This window comes from Anolis sagrei, chromosome 6 (assembly GCF_037176765.1).
Source record: "Anolis sagrei isolate rAnoSag1 chromosome 6, rAnoSag1.mat, whole genome shotgun sequence".
NCBI lineage: Eukaryota > Metazoa > Chordata > Lepidosauria > Squamata > Dactyloidae > Anolis > Anolis sagrei.
Genome location: NC_090026.1, coordinates 16,958,785 through 16,978,671, shown reverse-complemented (window position 1 = coordinate 16,978,671; position 19,887 = coordinate 16,958,785). Strand labels below are relative to the sequence as shown.

At 44.2% G+C, this 19,887-nt stretch overlaps 1 protein-coding gene across 4 annotated transcripts in view; it reads right to left on the bottom strand.

The window, feature by feature from the left end:
* Window positions 1-19,887, bottom strand: part of DOC2A (double C2 domain alpha) — an 84,783-nt gene that overhangs the window by 15,590 nt on the left and 49,306 nt on the right. For 2 of the 4 annotated variants that reach the window (XM_060780245.2, XM_067469833.1), the window contains exons 2-3: window positions 13,141-13,387; window positions 3,414-3,493 (exon numbers count right to left, since the gene is read on the bottom strand). In XM_060780245.2, the coding sequence (XP_060636228.1) occupies window positions 3,414-3,493; window positions 13,141-13,372 (312 nt within the window). In that variant the 5' untranslated portion in view covers window positions 13,373-13,387. Of the gene's footprint in view, window positions 1-3,413; window positions 3,494-13,140; window positions 13,388-18,674; window positions 19,126-19,887 lie in introns of those variants that run through there. The other 2 variants (XM_060780243.2, XM_060780244.2) reach the window with 2 other exon arrangements.

The window sequence follows — 19,887 nt, the reverse complement described above, 5'->3', positions numbered from 1 at the left end:
AAACACTTATGTAAACACACCAGAAAATAGATTTCCACAACCTGGTGCCCTCCAGAATTGTCAGGACCACAATTGCCAGCTGGCTGGGGATTCGGGGAGTTGTAACCAATGCATCTGGAGGTCACCAGGTTGGAAAAAGCTGCCTCCAAGTGTCCATGAATAAGCCTCATGGTTGGAAATTAATCATGTTTAGGATTAAAAACACAGAATTGAAGGAGATCCTGAGGGCTATCCAGTCCATGCCCCTTCTGCCATGCAGAAAACACAATCAAAACACACAAAGAATCTATCAGGACCAGCTAACACCTCTCAACAAAAGATCCCCCCTTGCAGCAACCAGCTAGGTTTTGAAACTGCAAGGCCATTAAATGCTAATCAAGGTGGCCAATTGCAACATTCACACTTGCCTCAAGCAGACGAGTTTTTCTCCCACCCTGGATATTCCACAGATATATAAACCTCACTTTTCTGGTTTCCAACAGACCTCACAACCTCTGAGGATTTCTGCCATAGATGTGGGTGAAACGTCAGGAGAGAATGCTCCTGGAACATGGCTATACAGCCCAGAAAACTCACAGCAACCCAATCAAAGCACTCCCAACAGATGGCCATCCAGCCTCTGTTTAAAAACCTCCAGAGGAGGGAACCATCACACGCCCAGGCTGCATATTCCATGGCTGAACAGCTGAACTCTCAGGAAGTTCTTCCTAACGTTTAGGTGGAATCTCTTCTCTTGCAATTTGAACCTATTGCTCTGTGTCTTAGCCTCCAGAACAGCAGAAAATAAGCTCCCCCACCTCCTCAATATGATATCCTTTCCAATATTTTAGCATGGCTATCATGTCCCCTCTCAATTTTCTCTTCTCCAAGCTAAACAAATCCAGCTCCCTAAAAGCTTCCTGACTTTTGATCATTTTGGTCATCAACCTTTGGATTCTCAATTTTTTTTTTTTTTGAAATTGTGGTGCTCAAAACTCAACACGGTATTCCAGGTGAGGTCTGACCGTCCAGAATAGAGTGGGACTATTACTTCCCTTGGTCTACACCAGCATTTCTAAACCTGGGGGTCAGGACCTCTGGGGGGGGGGGGTCATGAGGAGGTTTCAGAGGGGTCACCGAAGACCATCAGAAAAATATATTTCAGATGGTCTTAGGAACCGCTTTGGCAGAGAAGGCTGAAGATTTCTCAGCTTGTCTTTCTCTTCCTTTTCGGAAACAGACTGCGAATCCTCCCACTAAAAGTCCTCCTCCGCTGTGATTGGCCAGCCTCTCAGCTGGCTTCTCAGTCAAGGGTTTCTGAGACTCCAATTGAGGAGGGGAGAGCAGGCGTGCTTGGAGGATGGCAGCATGGTGCGCATGTGCACGTGAGGGAGATCGTGTGAGATTGGAGGGAGGCTCGCACCAACAAGTCCCTTCAAGGCATGGGGGTTCTGTGTGCGAAGTTTGGCCCAATTCTATCGTTGGTGGGGTTCAGAATGCTCTTTGATTGTAGATGAACTATGCCTACCTGCGTGACCGCATCTTCATGTATGAACCCACGCGTACTCTCCGTTCATCCGGAGAGGCCCTGCTCATGATTCCACCTGCGTCGCAGGCACATTTGGTGGGGACGAGGGACAGGGCCTTCTCTGTGGTTGCCCCCCCAACTTTGGAACACCCTCCCCAAAGACATTAGACTAGCACCTACGTTGGCAGTCTTTAGGAAGAACTTGAAGACCTGGCTATTCCGATGTGCCTTTCCTGAATAGTATAACCTCCAGCACTACGTCCCAGAAGCACTTTATTAGAGCTTAAGTCTCTCTGCACATTGCACTTGCCCAGAATCCCAACATATCACCTCTTACACCCAGCATTTTTTAACCTTACCCTTCATTGGCCCGGCCCTGGTTTTATTGCGTAATAGTGTTATGTTTTGTTGTTGTTATTGCTTATGTTTTTAATTTGCTTGCATTGTATTGTTATTGTTTGTTGTTTTTCTTGAGGCCTTGGCCTTTGCAAGCCGCATCGAGTCCTTAGGGAGATGCTAGCGGGGTACAAATAAAGTTTAATAATAATAATAATAATAATATCCCAGCTACTACAACTCCCAAATGTTAAGGTCTATTTTCCCCAAACACCACCAGTGTTCACATTTGGGCATATGGAGTATCGGTGCCAAGTTTAGACCAGATCCATCATTGTTTGAGTCCACAGTGCTTTCTGGATGTTGGTGAACTACAACTCCAAAACTCAAAGTCAATACCCACCAAACCCTTCCAGTATTTTCTGTTGGTCATGGGAGTTCTGTGTGTCAAGTTTGGACCAATTCTGTCATTGGTGGGGTTCAGAATGCTCTTTGATTGTAGGTGAACTATAAATCCAAGCAACCACAACTCCCAAATGACAAAATCAATTTTTGAGTGAAGGACATACATTGGGTTGTTAGGTGTCTTGTGTCTAAATTTGGTGTCAATTCATCCAGTGGTTTTTGAGTTCTGTTAATCCCACAAACGATCCAAGCAACTGCAACTCCCAAATGACAAAATAACACACACCCCCAACCCCACTGGTATTAAAATTTGGGCATATCAGATATTTGTGCCAAATTTGGTCCAGTGAATGAAAATACATCCCGCATATCAGATATTTACATTACAATTCATATCAGTGGTAAAATTACAGCAACGAAATAATGTTATGGTTTGGGTTCATCACAACATGAGGAACTGGATTAAGGTGTCACGGGATTAAGAAGGTTCAGAACCATTGCTCTAGACACGATACACCAGTTGATGCAGCCTTGTGGTATGCTGCATAGGAGGGGAGAAGCGTGCGAAGTGACCAATCCTGGTACCTGCAGCATTGTCTGATGCTGGTCCAGGTAGGTCCCCATCCAGACTTTCCCCTGAACTGCCGCATTGTTTCTCTCCATCCCTCCCTGCCCACCCTCCTCTGTTGCCATGGCAACCCCAGATGCCTGCGGATACCCGGTTGCCTGGCGCGTCGCCGAGGTGCTTGAAGATGCTGCAAGCCGACCAGCTGGGAAAGGAAGGGGGGGGGGGTTTGAGTTCGTTGGCATTTGGGGGTAACCAAGTAAAGACCCTAGAAGGATGGGGTCTTGAATTGCATAGGACAAAGTTTTCAAATGAGCCAGGTTACCTTTTGTACATTTGAAAGGATGGGAGAAAAAAACCAGTTTGAATGTGATGGAGATTGGGGGGGGGGGGGGGGAGAGACAGAAACAGATTGAGACGGAGCAGTATTGCTTCCATAATGAGATTTCCCATCCCTGTGCGGCCTTGCTTATTAAATCATGTCCCTTTATTGTGAAAACGACACATCCAATGCAGAAAGGCTGCGGGTTCTGTCTCCCAAGGTGTGGATGCTGCTGTCAGTACCCCAACTGTTTTGGGGTGCTAATAGGGTGTAGTTACCTTGGCCCGGAGAATGGTGCAGTCGAGGGTGCAGCTATCGGGATCGTAGAGAAGGTCAAAATCGAGAGTCCCAAGGGATGCTTAGAAAAAGAGGGGAAAAAAGGTAAAGTAAAGGCCAGGTGTTGCAAGGAATGTAGAAAAGGACCCAATCAATCCGAGTTATCATTTTCTTCCCTGCTCGCCTTTGAGTCACGCTTGCAATCTGTCTGCATGTTTCGTCCCATCTATCTTCCAAGATTACCTGTCTGCCCCCTCCATCCATCACAAACAACGCTACATGGGTCCGTGTTGGTATTTTCTACCTGAGGAATGTACGCAGGGCTCTGACATTAAGCAGCGCCGCATCCCTCTTTTCCAGCTAACCTGATAAAGGTACCAATAAAACCCGATGCTGTGACTTGCATAAGTCATGCTCATGATGGAAATATGCCTAAGTATGCATCATTTATGTTGTTTCTGCTCTCTGTAGTAAGCTCCTTAGAGTGCAGTCTTATATATATATATAGCCACCACAGAATTGTCCTATACTTTTTGTTAGACGTCTACATACACTCAAAACATGACACCTCAAAGAAAAACACTCACATACCCCACATATTGAACATAACAAAAACAACAACAACAATGTGTTGTCGAAGGCTTTCATGGCTGGAATCACTGCGTTGCTGTGAGTTTTCTGGACTATATGGCCATATTCCAGAAGCATTCTCTTGATGTTTTGCCCACATCTATGGGAGGCATACTCAGAGTTTGTGAGGTCTGTTGGAAACTAGGCGAGTGAGGTTTATATATGAATACCCAGGGTGGGAGAAAGAACTCTTGCCTGCTTGAGGCAAGTGTGAATGTTGCAATTGGCCACCTTGATTAGCATTTAATGGCCTTGCAGTTTCAAGGTTTGGTTGCTTACTGCCTGGGGCAATCCTTTGTTCAGAATAGAGTGACAGGCAAACAAAGAGGCCAATGTGGGAAGGACGTTTCCCTGCCAACAAACCCATCTGCCTATCTAAGTCCTTGATGAGGACTACAAACTTGCGACGACATGTGATTGAGTTTTACCATTTTCTAGGTCCTCCCTCATGACTGTGTTCCTGGGCCAGAATTCTTTCATTTATATAAAAAGGTAAAGGTAGTCCTCTGACATTAAGTCCAGTCATATCTGACTCTGGGGTGTGGGGCTCATCTCCATTTCTAAGCCGAAGAGCCAGCGTTGTTTGTAAACACCTCCAAGGTCATGTGGCCGGCATGACTGCATGGAGCGCCGTTACCTTCCCGCCGGAGCGGTACCTATTGATCTACTCACATTTGCATGTTTTCGAACTGCTAGGTTGGCATTTATATAGGGTTCACTATTAGTCCTTTCTGACTGAGAGTATATCTTTACAAGATAAAGAGGAATGCTGATAATAAATGGGGTTACCCACCTCTCCGCAAAGCGGGGTACAACACAGATAAAATATATAGATTGAAAACAGGACCATTCAAACTATATATATGTGTGTCTGTGTGTGTATGGCTAAAACACCTTAAAATAAACCATATTGATAAAGCGTAAGTTTAAATTCAATCGGTTCAGATTATGCCATATTAATTGTCAAAGCTCCATACTGTGGAATCCCAAGAGTGGAAATTATATAAGGTACATTTCGACCCCCTTATCTGCTCAAGTCCAGAGGTTTCCACACGTTTCACAGGCACGGCTGGCGGGGACGAGGGACAGGGCCTTCTCTGGTGGCCCCTCGGCTGTGGAACGCCCTTCCCATGGACATTAGATCAGCTCCTACGTTAATGGTGTTTCGAAGAAAACTAAAAACCTGGCTGTTTGAACAGGCATTCGGATAAACAGTGCAATGAATACGATGAATATAGGAACGGAATTATAGACGACGAATTGGATCACGATTCTAGTTACGAGACGTTAATGTGTTGTTATTGATGTGGCATTACTTTGTATATTATGCTCTTAATGGTTTTTAAATTGTATATTGTTATGATTGTCTTTTTGCTCTTATTGTGAACCGCGTTGAGTCGCCTACGGGCTGAGAAACTGCGGTATACAAGCAAAGTAAATAAATAAATAAAATTCAGAGGTGTTAGCTGACTCTGATTGTTTCTTGTCTGTAATCCCCCTTTTTTTGAGTGTTGTTCTTAAACCCCACTTGCCTAGTTTCTAACAGACCTCAACTAACACCTCCCAACAAAGGATCTCCCAGCCAGCAACCAGCTATGCTTTGAAGCTGCAATGCCATTAAATGCTAATCAAGGTGGCCAATTGGAACATTCACACTTGCCTCAAGCAGGCAAGAGTTCTTTTTCCCACACTGGACAGTGTACATAAACCTCACTTGCCCAGTTTCCAATAAACCTCACAACCTCTGAAGATGCCTGCAATTGCAATTGGCCATGTTGATTAGCATTGCAAAGTCTTGCAGCTTCAAGACCTGGCTGATTCCTACCTGGAGGAATCCTTTGTTGGGAGGTGTTAGCTGGCCATTACATGCTAATCAAGGTGGCCAATTACAACATTCACACCTCAAACAAACAAGAGTTCTTTTTCCCACCCTGGACATTCCACAGATAGATAAATCCCATTTTCCTAGTTTCCGACAGACCTCTGAGGATGCCTGCTATAGATGCAAGTGAAACGTCAGGAGAGAATGCTTCTGGAACATGGCCTTATAGCCTGGGAAACTCACAACAACCCAATAATAATATGTGTTGTCAAAGGATTTCATGGCTGGAATCACTGGGCTGCTGTGAACTTTTTGGGCTGTATGGCCATGATCCAGAAGCATTCTCTCCTGATGTTTCACCCACATCTATGGCAGGCATTCTCAGAGATTGTGAGACCTCACAACCTCTGAGGATGCCTGCCATAGATGTGGGTGAAACATCAGGAGAGGATGCTTCTGGAACATGGCCTTACACTCTGGAAAACTCACAACAACCCAATAATAATATGTGTTGTCAAAGGTTTTCATGGCTGGAATCACTGGCTGCTGCAAATTTTTCAGGCTGTATGGCCATGTTCCAGAAGCAATCTCTCCTGATGTTTCACCCACATCTATGGCAGGTATTCTCAGAGATTGTGAGACCTTACAACCTCTGAGGATGCCTGCCATAGATGTGGGCAAAACATCAGGAGAGGATGCTTCTGGAACATGGCCATACAGCCCGGAAAACTCACAGCAACCCAATAACATCACTTCTAACTAGCTTTTATACAGTTCCCTATCTAACTCCCTCATTTTAAATGCAATTGTTACACTTTGTCCAATTATCATCTTTATAATCATTCCTTCCCATAAAAGTCTATTGATTCTTCCAGTTATTTTTAAAGTTACTAAACAACTCATCTCTAACCAAAACTGTCAGCTTATCCATCTCTGCCAATTCATTCATATTTAATAGCATTCTTCTTTAGTAGGTATAATTATACCCTTCGATTTCTGAGCATATAATCATATTGCTGCTGTAGTTATCTTTTGGAGAACTCGCTTCCTATCTAATTGGTCATCCATCAGTCCCAGGAGAAAAAGTTGAGGCTTTCGTTCTATGTTAGTCTTTTAATATTTTCTGAATCAATGGACATATTTGTGTCCAATATCTTTCAGCTTTATTACAGGTCCAGTGCATGCGATAAACTATCCCTTCTTGTTTCCCATATTTCCATCAAATATTCCAATTCCCCTTATACATCTTTGGCAATTTTTCGGGTGTCACCCCCGATTGATATATCACTTAATCACAATTCTCTCTTGGAAAATTCATATCAAATAGCCCTTTTTAATTGAGGTTTCTCCCCACATATGCCTGCTTGTGTTTTCTTTATAAAGCAGGCATGGGCAAACCTCAGCCCTCTAGGTGTTTTGGACTTCAACTCCCACAATCCCTAACAGCCGGTAGGCTGTTAGGGATTGTGGGAGTTGAAGTCCAAAACACCTAGAGGGCTGAGGTTTGCCCATGCCTGTTATAAGAGCTACAAACTGGGTGCATCAGACTTCAGATTTCAGGATTACATGACAGTTAAAATGTCATCAAAGGATTATGACTGTCTGCAATTAACCTTCAGTATCCATGAAGTCTGCACTATCCATATCTCACTATCCATAGTTTGAAAAGATTACTATCGACAGCCCCTCAAACCAAAATCAAACCTTGATTGTGTTATTTGATATAAAGGGCAACATTTTATTATGCCTTTGTATATAATGGGAGTTGAGCATCTGTGGATTTTGGTATCCATTGAGTTTTCCTGGAACCAAAATGCAGAGGATCATAGAATTATGATTGGAAGAGACCTCATGGGCCATCCAGTCCAATGCCCTGCTAAGAAGCAGGAAAATCGCATTCAAAGCATCCTCAACAGATGGTCATCCAGCCTTTGTTTAAAAGTCTCCAAAGAAGAAGCCTCCACCACACTCTGGGGCAGAGAGTTCCACTGCTGAACAGCTCTCTCAGGAAGTTCTTTCTAATGTTCAGGTGGAATCTCCTTTCCTGTAGTTAGAAGCCATGGCTCCATCGTGTCCTAGTTTCTAGGGCAGCGGAAAACAAGTTTGCTCCCTCCTCCTTATGACTTCCCCTCACATATTGATACATGGCCCTCATCATTTCTCTCAGCCTTCTCTTCTGCAGGCTAAATATGCCCAGTTCTTTAAGCTGCTCCTCATAGGGCTTGTTCTCCAGACCCTTGATCATTTTAGTCGCCCTCCTTTGGACACATTCCAGCTTAGAGTCAACATCTCCCTTGAATTTATAAATGGCCCTCATCATTTCACTCAGCCTTCTCTTCTGCAGGCTAAACATCCCAAGCTCTTTAAGCCGCTCCTCATAGGGCTTGTTCTCCAGACCCTTGATCATTTTAGTCGCCCTCCTTTGGACACATTCCAGCTTAGAGTCAACATCTCCCTTCAATTGTGGTGACTCCAAGATCTTTTTCACACGTACTGCTATCGAGCCAAGCATCCCCCATTCTGTATCTTTGCATTTCATTTTTTTCTGCCTAAGTGGAGTATCTTGCATTTGTCTCCATTGAATTTCATTTTGTTAGTTTTGGCCCATGATCCCTCTAATCTGTGAAGATTGTTTTAAATTCTGTTCCTGACTTCTGGAGTATTAGCTATTCCTCCCGATATGGTGTCATCTGCAAACTTGATGATCATGCCTTCTAGCCCTTCATCTAAGTCATTAATGTTGAACATAACTGGGCCCAGGGTGGAACCTAGGGTTCATAATTATAGTCATTATCTCTTGGTTTCTGGTTAGATAAGCATGAAACTCCTGAGAACTTTCATCCCAACATGGTGGATCTCCCTTCATTTTAATCCACTCTCTCTCTGAATTGACTTATTCTTTTGTCCTCTTCCAGGGTGTAATTTTAGTTTTTCAAAAGGAAGGACTCTAAAGGATTGAGAACAGAATGTTATTCACAACAATGTTCCTCAACTTTTCGATATTTAGGATTTCTGCTCCTGCGATACCACTGGCTGTGCTGGCTGTGGCTTCTGTGAGCTAAAATCCAAAATATCCGGAGAACCAGAAACGGACAACTGCTGGGCGAGAAAGCACATCCTGGAAATCTGGAAGGCCTACCCTGTAATCTCAGATGTTAAATCCCTAGTTGTCATTTTGACGGGCGAAGATATTGTGCTCTCTGCTTTTCACATGCTCCAAATAACTCCGAGGATAATTCCCTGTGTTCTAGGACAAAAGTTGGCCATGACAACCACCTTCTTGGGCAGAACCCTTTGCTGGATTCTGTCCCTGATCCCAACTTTCGTGTGTCATTCACCTCTACTTACACAGAGCTTCTCAATGTGTGAGTTTGCACACATATGCTTGCTTTGCACCATTGAGAAAACCAGGATCTCGATGCAAAGAGAGAGCGGTGCATGTTTGAAGCTGTCCACCTATGCCTTCTGTGCACGGATTCCTAATGAATGTGTTGAAGTCAGGAGCAAACAAAGTGGGGAGCCCCTAATCCCCCTCCATACATTGAGTTTGCTTGTACTGCAGCCAGGACTTCGTTGTCATTCTACCTATGGTCCCTATAGCTGCCTCTACCCCCTTCCCTCTGGATCTGACTGTGTGTTTACTTCTCTTGGTTTCCAAATCAATTTCTCTCCATCTGAATGCAGCACTTCGCCTGCATGGCCATTTATCTAGCTCTTCTCGTCTCCCTTTCATCTATCCACCCTTCCAGCCTCAGTCCATTGGTGTCCCTTCACATCTCTCTCCCTCCTTTTGCCTCTCTTTCCCCATCCCTCCCTTCCTCCCACCCATTAATCCATCTCTGTTTTCCCTTTCTTCTTTCCTCCCAGGGGTTCGTCTATGAGTTTGTGTGCGGGTGAATGTGCCTGTCTGTCTGTAGGAGCATATATATATACATTTTTATCTTTTCTTATGGCAGGCTGTTGCGTGTCAGCGAGGGTGTGAGTTTGTGTGGGTTTGTTTTTGTTCAAAGGCAACGGCTGAGTGAGCATTTGTATGTGTGAGCTTGTCCCCAGAAATATGCGCTCCGTTTGGTCTCTTTCGGAGTGAAATGTTGTGTTTCCTTCCCAATGTGTTCTTTAGTGACTGCTGGTGTTGCAGTACTTGGAACTTGTTGTTCCTTTTGTTGTTCCCAGGGAGCTCAAGACCAGTTGGAGTATACAGCTTTTGGACTCTATGCAGACTTTTCCATCTCAAAACAATATCCAGGCTGTGTGACTCAAAAAAATGCCAAACTTTCCCCCTTGCTTGATTTTCAAAACAGCCGTCTTTCCCTGATGAAGAAAGAGTGGATGTCGGAAAGTTGCGTGGAAAATTTGATGCCCCTTTGGATGGCTTAATAAAATTAATTCCATGATACGAACTTTGGAATTTGCCATCAACATGGATCCAGTTGTGTGTGTGTGTGTGTCATGGTGTATTCACATCCAAAGATGACATGATTGCTATATTTAGATACCTGAAGGGATGTCATGTAGAAGACAGAGGAAGCGTCTCTTTATAATACTCCTAAGACTAGAACACAAACCAATTAATTCAAATTACAAGAGAAGAGATTCTACCTAAATATTAAGACAAATTTATTTACTATTAAGAGCCATTTGCTGACCAAAAGATTGGTGGTTCAAATCCAGGGAACGGGGTGAGCTCCCGCTGTTAGCCTCAGCTTTTGCCAATTGAGTAATTCAAAAAGGCAAATATGAGTAGATGAATAGGTACCGCCTTGGCAGGAAGGTAATGGCGCTCCACATAGTCATGCTGGCCACATGACTTTGGAAGTGTCTACGGACAATGCCAGCTCTTTGGCTTAGAAATGGAGATGAGCACCACCCCCCAGAGTCGGACATGACTAGACTTAATTAAGGGGAAACCTTTACCTTTCTTAAGAGCAGTTTGATCATGGAATATGCAGTTTTTAATATTGGTGAGTTCTCAATCTTTGGAGATCTATAAAGAGGTTATCTGGAATCTTTAAGCAGTGCTTTGATTATGCATTCCTACATGGCAGGGGGTTGGACTAGATGGCCCTTGGCGGTCTCTTCCAAGATTCTATGTTCATTGTGTGTATGTAGTCACTAAGACAGATTTTAAGCAGATGCTAAGTGGCGTGGGGATGACGTGACTGTGTGTTCCTGCCTAGCAGAAGGGGGTTGGACTAGATGGCCCTTGTGGGTCTCTTCTAACTCAGTGATTCTATGATTACCCAAGCACTATTTTTACATGGGTTGAAATCCAGGGGTTGATGCAAGAAAATAAGAACTGAGACATTGTGCTGCCTGAAGTAGAACTCAATTGCTTCCATAGTCCTGCTGTTTTGAAAGGTCCTGTTTCACCATGTTGCAGACAGCCATCCTCGTTTCCATCTACTCCCCTCCCTGCCCTGCTTCATCCTGCTGCATTATTGCGCTGTCCCTGTAAGGATGCAAAAAGAAGCACTGCTGGATCTGACATAAACATCTATCAGAGCCAGACTCCTGCTTCCTACCGTGGCCAAGCAGATGCTTTTGGGAAGCCCCCAGACAAGGCTGGCTGGCATCAGCTCTTTCCCATCCTTCTTTTCCTGCCTGGATCTGGAGGTCCCTATAGCAGTTTGTAGCTGAGCATCCCTGGATGAGGCTCACCCTCCACCATGAATGGATGGGATTTGCATAAAGCGTTTGTCACTCTGCCTACAGTCAACTGACAAGGCTTTGGTCTATAGTGTGTTTATTTGTCAAGTGTGTGTCAGCGGTTCGCTACGGGTAAAAGGCTGGCGCACGGATCATGAAGCCCCAGCCGTGTTTTGTCTGTGTTCGTGTGGGCAGGGTTCTCGAGTGTCTCGGTGTTTGTTTCTGTATCTCTGTGTATGTCAGCACCCGCAGTGTGTTGACAGGGCGATGGGTGGGCGACAGTGTCGGAGAGTAGGACCGCTGTGTTGCGGGGGAACTGTGGCTGAACGGTGACTTCTGCATCGCGTCGCTTAGCAGGGAGTCTGTGTGTGCGTGTCTGTGCATAAAGGCAAATGCTTCAAAGTGTTTGCATACGTGCCAGAAATTGTGGTATGGGGTGTCTGGAGAGAATCAATAGCAGTGCAAACAGTTATGGGGGGATTGACACATGTTGCATGCTTTGGATGTAAAGGAAAGAAAATGGGTAATATCACAGAATCATAGAGTTGAAAAAGACCCCAAGGGCCATCCAGCCCGACCCCATTCTGCCAATCAGGAACACACAATCAAAACACTCCCAACAGATATCCATTTAGCCTCAGCTTAAAAAACTCTAGAGAAGGAGACTCTCCTACACTCCGAGGCAGCATATTCCATTGCCATACACCTCTTACATCTTAATGTTTATGTGGAATTGCTTCTCCCTGCAATTTGAATCCAAGCTTGTCCCTTCCTTAAAGTGACATTCTTTCAAATAGTTAAACATGGATATCCTGTTCCCTTTCAACCTTCTCTTCTTCAGGCTAAACATCCTCAGGGTTGCTGTGAGTTTTCCAGGCTGTATGGCCATGTTCCAGAAGCATTCTTTCCTGATGTTTCATCTGCATCTATGGCAGGTATCCTCAGAGGTTGTGAGATCTGTTGGAAACTGGTCAAGTGGGGTTTATATATATGTGGAATGTCCAGGGTGGGAGAAAGTACTCTTGTCTGCTTGAGGGAAGTGTGAATGTTGCAACTGGCCACCTTGATTAGCATTTAATAGCATTGCAGCTTCAAAGCCTAGCTGATTGCTGCCTGGGAAGTGCTAGCTGAGGTCTGTTGGAAACTAGGCAAGTGGGGTTTAAGGACAACATTCAAAAACAGGGGAATTCCAGACAAGAAACAATTGGGGCCAGCTAATCAACTGCCAACCAAGGATTCCCCCAGGCAGTAAGCACCCAGACTTTGAAGCTGCAAGGGCTTTAAATGCTAATCAAGGTGACCAATTACAACATTCACACCTGCCTCAAACAGACAAGAGTTCTTACTCCCACCCTGGACATTCCACAGGTATATAAACCTCACTTGCCTAGTTTCCAACATACCTCACAACATCTGAGGATGCCTGCCATAGATCCAGATGAAAAATTGGGAGAGAATGTTTCTGGAATATAGCCATAACAGCCTGGAAAACTCACAGCAAACTAGTGATTCTGCCCATAAAAGCCTTCGACAATATATTAAACAACCTCAGCTCCCTCAGCTGCTCTTCACAGGGTTTGAACCCAGAATACTTGTGCCTCCTTTCCTTCCAAAAGCTAGTTCACACTCACTGTTCTCATCTGAATCGTCTCCATCTGCTGATTCTCCTTCTCCGGTTCCAGAGGACACAGTTGTTGCCCCTTGGCCTCTCATCCGGTCTCGTGTGGACAGCACCCCTTCCAGGCCAGGATGTGGGAAATACGCAGAGATTTGGGCAATGGGTCGGATAGGCCCTGGGGACACATCAATTGCCATGTGTTCCCGGATTGGGACCGGAGCACGATCTCCACGGCGCACCGTCATTGGCAGTGGTGGCACCTATAGAGGATGAAAGAAAGACATGTACTTTGGTTCAATTTCTTTTCTTGGTTGATTTCTTGGAACAAAAATATTAAATTTTGGACAGTGGGTCCTTGGTATCTACAGCTTGGTTCAAGGATCCCCATGGATCCCAAAATCTGTGGATGTTCAAGTAGTTAAATCCTGTAGTAAAATGGTAGGTAGGTAGGTAGGTAGGTAGGTAGGTAGATAGATAGATAGATAGATAGATAGATAGAATTTCTTTTTTGATAATATTTTCTGTGATTGAATCTGTGGATGCAGAATCCTTGGATACTGAAAACCAATTGTACTTTGCTTTAGGTTATTATCTGCTTGAATTCGGAAAGATGTGCATAGAAAATGGCTGCTGAGACATGTCAGCATAGGGGCCAAATGGTGGAAAGTGTGTTTGAAAGTTTACCCCTTCCTGTAATGTTTTGTAGTAGGTAGATTACATTCCTCACAGACAGTGACTTCCAGAATGAGGCTGGGGATCTTGGAGCTGTCATCCAATATCTAACTTCACCAAACGTCTGATTCATTGCATGTTCTGATTTTACTCTATGTAGTAGAGCATCTGTTCCTTTCAGTATCCAACCAGTTGCTTACAGGAAGCAATCCGGCAAGACACGATGAGGATGACTATCACCCACACTGTACCTCTTAGCAGGGAATAGTCAATGGAAGTGAAATTCCTTGTCAATATGAAAGGAAGTTAGTATGGTGTTGCAACAAGTAAAAGTCATCAACAAAGTGAAACTAGCAACATAATGTTGTCATATCCCACCTCTAGTGGAAGTGCTTCATTTCCAAGTTCAGTTTCAATCCTTTCCCTGGATACTCCATTCCGTAAACAAACCCTAAGACAGTGTTTCTCAACCTGGGGGTCGGAACCCCTTGGAGGGTCATAGGGGGTTTCAGTGGGGTCACCAAGACCATCAGAAAACACATAGTTCTGATGGTCTTAGGAATCCCTTTGTCATAGTTGTTTGGATTCACTGTGCTCTCTGGATGTACATGAACTACATCTCCCTTAAATCCCTGTCAATTCATCCCAAACCCCTCCAATATTTTCTGTTAGTCTCTGTGTGCCAAGTTTGGTTCAATTCCATTGTTGGTGGAGTTCAGAATGCTCTTTAATTGATGGTGAATTATAAATCCCAGAAACTACAACTCCCAAATGTTAAGGTCTATTTTCCCTAAACCCCACCAGTGTTCATATTTGAGCATATGGAATATCCATGCCAAGTTTGGTCCAGATCCATCATTGTTTGAGTCCACAGTGCTCTCTGGATGTTGATGAGCTACAACTCCAAAACTCAAGGTCAGTGCCCACCAAACCCTTCCAGCATTTTCTGTTGGTCATGGGAGTTCTGTCTGCCAAGATTGGTTCAGTTCCATTGTTGGTGGAGTTTAAAATGCTCTTTGATTGTAGGTGAACTATAAATCCCAGCAACTGCAACTCCCAAATGACAAAATCAATCTTCCCCAACCCCAATAGTATTCAAATTTGTGCATATTGGGTATTTGTGCCAAATTTGGTCCAGTGAATGAAGATACATCCTGCATATCAGATATTTACATTACGATTAATAACAGTAGCAACATTACAGTTGTGAAGTAGCAATGACAATAATTGTATGGTTGGGGGTTACCACAACATGAGGAACTGTATTAAGGGGCCGTGGCATTAGGAAGGTTGAGAACCACGGTCCTAGTGGAAGTGCTCTATTTCCAAGTCCAGTTTCAGTCCTTTTCCTGGATACTCCATTCCATACACAAACCCTAAGACTTAAACCGGCATTCAACAATCCACTGAGCTCGCTGAATCCCACTGAGTGGTTCCAAAAGATTTCCGGACCTGGACGTTCCCTGCCTCACACTGATACGTCCCTATTCTGTCTTAGTAACTCCATTTCGGCTCTATTTCTATCAGCACTTGCTGCTGGAGTCCATTCTTGGAGGGATTATAGATCTAAGTGCCCTAAATGGTTTAATCTCCTTTTAAAGATATCTAAGCCCATGACTGCTGTCTCTATCTTCAAGTCGCTGAATTCAATCCATTAATGGCATGTAGAGTTCAGATACTTTTTGCTGTCTGGAATCTCATACACATCAGTTTTAAAGATCTGGGAGGAAGCAGCTGGGCATCAGATCTCTCCGCACTTCCTCCACATTGTGCACAACCTGTTGTCATATTCCCCACTCTGTCATCTTTCCCCTCCACCCCAAAAGAAAAATCCCCTAAATGCATTTTGATTTCCTCATACAGAAAGGATTGTTTGGTTACTGTGTCCTGCGCAGCCATGCGTACTATTTTTGTTCATAGACGTGAACCTTCCCTTCGCATGCCACAGGTGTTCACAGGTGACCAGTTTTGGACTGCTTCAGTATTTGTCATAGTGAGGAGACTTTCTGCTGTTCTCAGATTGAATAGTGTCAATTAGTGGTGGGATTGCTCTTCCATCAGTGTACGTCTAATCACATCTGCAGAAACGATATGTGGAATTTGGCTTCCTGCTGCCCACTGTTTTAAAAATGTGTCCTATTCCATGAATTTGCCACAAGCTAAAAGTTGTGCCATTATGAGAAAAATAAATAATGCAAGGTCCTTTCTCCATAAAACATAAAGGTAAATAATAATAATAATAATAATAATAATAATAATAATAACTTTATTTGTACCTTGCTACCATCTCCCCAAGGGACTCGGTGCGCCTTACATGAGGCCAAGCCCACAATACATCAATAAAAAAACATCAAATAAAACAATCAATACAATACAAATCATATAAATCACATAAACAAAAACAAGCAATAAACAGTGACATACAAGGTTTCCCCTTGACATTAAGTCTAGTCGTGTCCAACTCTGGAGAGTGGTGCTCATCTCCATTTCTTAGCCAAAGAGCCGGCATTATCCATAGACACCTCCAAAGTCATATGGTTGGCATGACTGCATGGAGTGATGTTACCTTCCGCCGAAGCAGTGTCTATTGATGTCACATTTGCATGTTTTTGAACTGCTGGGTTGGCAGAAGCTGGGGCTAACAACAGGAGCTCACCCCACTCCCCAGACTCAAATTGTCAATTTTTCAGTCAGCAAGTTCAGCAGTTTAACCCACTGCACCACTGGGGGGGGGGCATGTAGTAATCTAACCCCAAAATACACTGGCTGTCTCTATGGGTGCATCTGTACACATGCAGTTTGACACCACTTTAACACCACTAAAATCGGAACTATTTTGAACTGTCTGCACTCATTGGAGTTTACTTCTTGAGTAAAATGTGTACACAGTTGTACTTCAATTGAGTTAAATTAAACAACCACAACACAACACGTTTGAAATTAACAGTCAACGCAGCATTTGTTAAAACATCCGCAAATCAATGCAATCTGGCAAAAACCCAAACAGTAAAATTCCCAACTCTAGTAGATATATAGGCAGAACAAGCGGCATGCATTTTCTGTGCTGTTCTCCCTCCCTCCCTCTCTCCCTCTTGTTTCCTTCCTTTTCTGCTTGCTGGGGGTGCAGAGAGACAATTACAACTCAATAAGGAAATTCATTGCTGGGAGCTGAAAAGCCTTTTGATACAACAGTTTATCTGGACATCAGCATTCATGAGACACTTATTTTTAATTGATTACCATGGAATATTAACCACTATTAAAAGAACGACTTTGCTCAATTGAGTCCCACCACATCCGCCCCTCTCCCCGAATGAGATTGAGAGCGAATGGCAATTTGACTTTTGAAAGGATATTGCTTCAATCAATCAATTTTTGATCAATCCATCCCTTCCGACTATTGCTGTTTTCTATTCCTTGCCCCGCAATGAACTTAGATGTATGGATGCATGTTGCAGATCTCCTCTAACTCCCTGGCACCTGTTTCTTCTCCATGCCAACTTCTCCCCCAGGATATCCAAATATACAAAACACATCACATCGCCTCCTTCTCTGATACTTTGGGTGGATCAACCAAATGTGCCCCATACATGAAGAAGCACACCTTTACCTACTATCGCCCCACCTTTACGCCTATTAGCCTCACTCTGTTACTTATTATCGTCACATATCCCCACAACTACACCCAAAAACCCACCATTCTCATCCAACTTTGGGTGCATCGACCAAATCTGCCCCATATATGAAGAAGCACACCTTTACCTACTGTCACCCCACCTTTACTCCTATTAGCCCCACTTTGTGACTTACTAGCCCCACATATCCCCACAACTACATCCAAAAGCCCACCATTCCCACCTCATTTTGGATGGATCAACCAAATCTGCCCCATATATGAAGAAGCACACCTTTACCTACTGTCACCCTATCTTTACTCCGATTAGCTCCACTCTGTTACTTATTATCCCCACATATCCCCACAACTGCACCCAAAAACCCACCATTTCCATCTCACTTTGGGTGCATTGACCAAATCTGCCCCAAAGCTCCATATTTGAAGAAGCATGCCTTTACCTACTGTCACCCCACCTTTACTCCTATTCGCCCCACTCTGTGATTTATTAGCCCCACACATCCCCACAACTACATCCAAAAACCCACCATTCCCATTCCACTTCGGGTGGATCAACCAAATCTGCCCCACATATGAAGAGGCACACTTTTATCTATTGTCACCCCATCTTTACTCCTATTAGCCCCTCTCTGTGACTTATTAGCCCCACACATCCTCACAACTACATCAAAAAACCCACCATTCCCATCCCACTTTGGGTAGATCAACCAAATCTGCCCCATATATATGAAAAAGCACACCTTTACCTACTGTCTTCCCACCTTTACTCCTATTAGCCCCACTCTGTGACTTATTAGCCCCACACATCCCCACGACGACATCCAAAAACCCATTATTCCCATCCCACTTTGGGTAGATCAACCAAATCTGCCCCATACATGAAGAAGCACACCTTTACCTACTGTCACCCTCCCTTTACTCCTATTAGCCCCACTCTGTGACTTATTAGCCCCACACATCCCCACAACTATATCCAAAAAACCTACCATTCGCATCCTCCCCAAGCAATCTCTCCCAAATTGCCACAATACTCTGAAACACCTTAAGCCCACAGACATATAGGACGAAACCTCTGAAACAACTCTTCCAAGTCCCCCTCTTTTGCAAAGAAACTCTGATCCTTTCCTCTTTCCCCTCCAGACAACTTGTTTCCCCCCAAACTCTCCATAGAAATCCCTGTCTCCACAAAGTGCTGACTCCACCTTCCCTCCTCATCCCCCCTTGGGACCCCCAACTCCTACCTGGGTGCTGGTCGTGTCAACAGGTAACAGCAGGGAGGGGTAAGGTGCAACAGCGAATGACAGAGACTGTGGATTGGGGGGATCCCAAAGACTTCGAGAGATAGAGCAGGCGAGAAGGAGGGAGGGAGGGAAGGAGGGATGGGAGGAAAAAAGAGAGAAAGAGAGAGAAAGAGGGAGGGAGAAAGAGAGAGTGCCAGAGAAGAAGGGGGTTGCAGGCAGGGAGGTGGAGACAATAGAGAAGAGAAAGGGGGGTGCTGGTGGTGGAGGGTGCTGAGATCTGATTTGCAATACATAGATTAGATTAGACCACAGCTGATAAAGGATGGCTCTGTACAACTGTGACATCGATCCTGGAAGTGTACATTTGTGGCACAGTTCCTATGCGATGCGCCTGTTTGTGATGCCCATTTGAGCTGTAGAGAAGGAGGGGGGAAAAGCTGATGATCCCAACTGATAATCAAGGCTGTGGGTAGATTTAAAACAATATAAAGGGGACTGAACAGGAATCTTGATCTGCAATGTTAGATTAAATATATGTAGCAAAAGGCTGGGTCAAACAGCACAAGCTCTTTCTTTCAATGGACCCAAGGGAAGGATGAGAGAGGACCAGATTATGCATTTTGACTGATCCTGCCTTATCCCTTGGGCTTCGGGTGGGTGGCGATTTTTTTGCATGCAAAAGTGGGAAGGGAGAGGGAAGAGAGAAAGAAACTGCATTAAGATGCAGTCCGAAATAGCCACAAATGGAATGAATTGCACAGAAGAGAAAGATCGGATGCGGATTAGATTGGAGTCTCTCTCTTCCTGTAGATGGATGGATGGATGAACAGGAAAAAGAAAACTGCAGTTGCTTGAAAGCTGGGTGAAAAGGTATAAGGAGTGAACCCTTGAGACTGTATAGGAAAAAGTAAAGGAGGCTGACTGTATTTGTAGAAATGGTGATGGCAGGGAAAATGTCTAGAGGTGGACACAGAAGCAGGACGGTAATGCAGATGATGGAAAAAATAAGTCTGAGAAATCATTTACTCTTTTTATAGGAAAAGGTTATTTGACGGGACTCAACTTTGCTCAGAAACATCATTTTCTCTGAGTTGCTGTGAGTTTTCTGCACTTTATGGTCATGTTCCAGAAGCATTCTCTCCTGACATTTCACCCACATCTATGGCAGGAATCCTCAGAGGTTGTGAGGTCTGTCGGAAACAAGGCAAGTGGG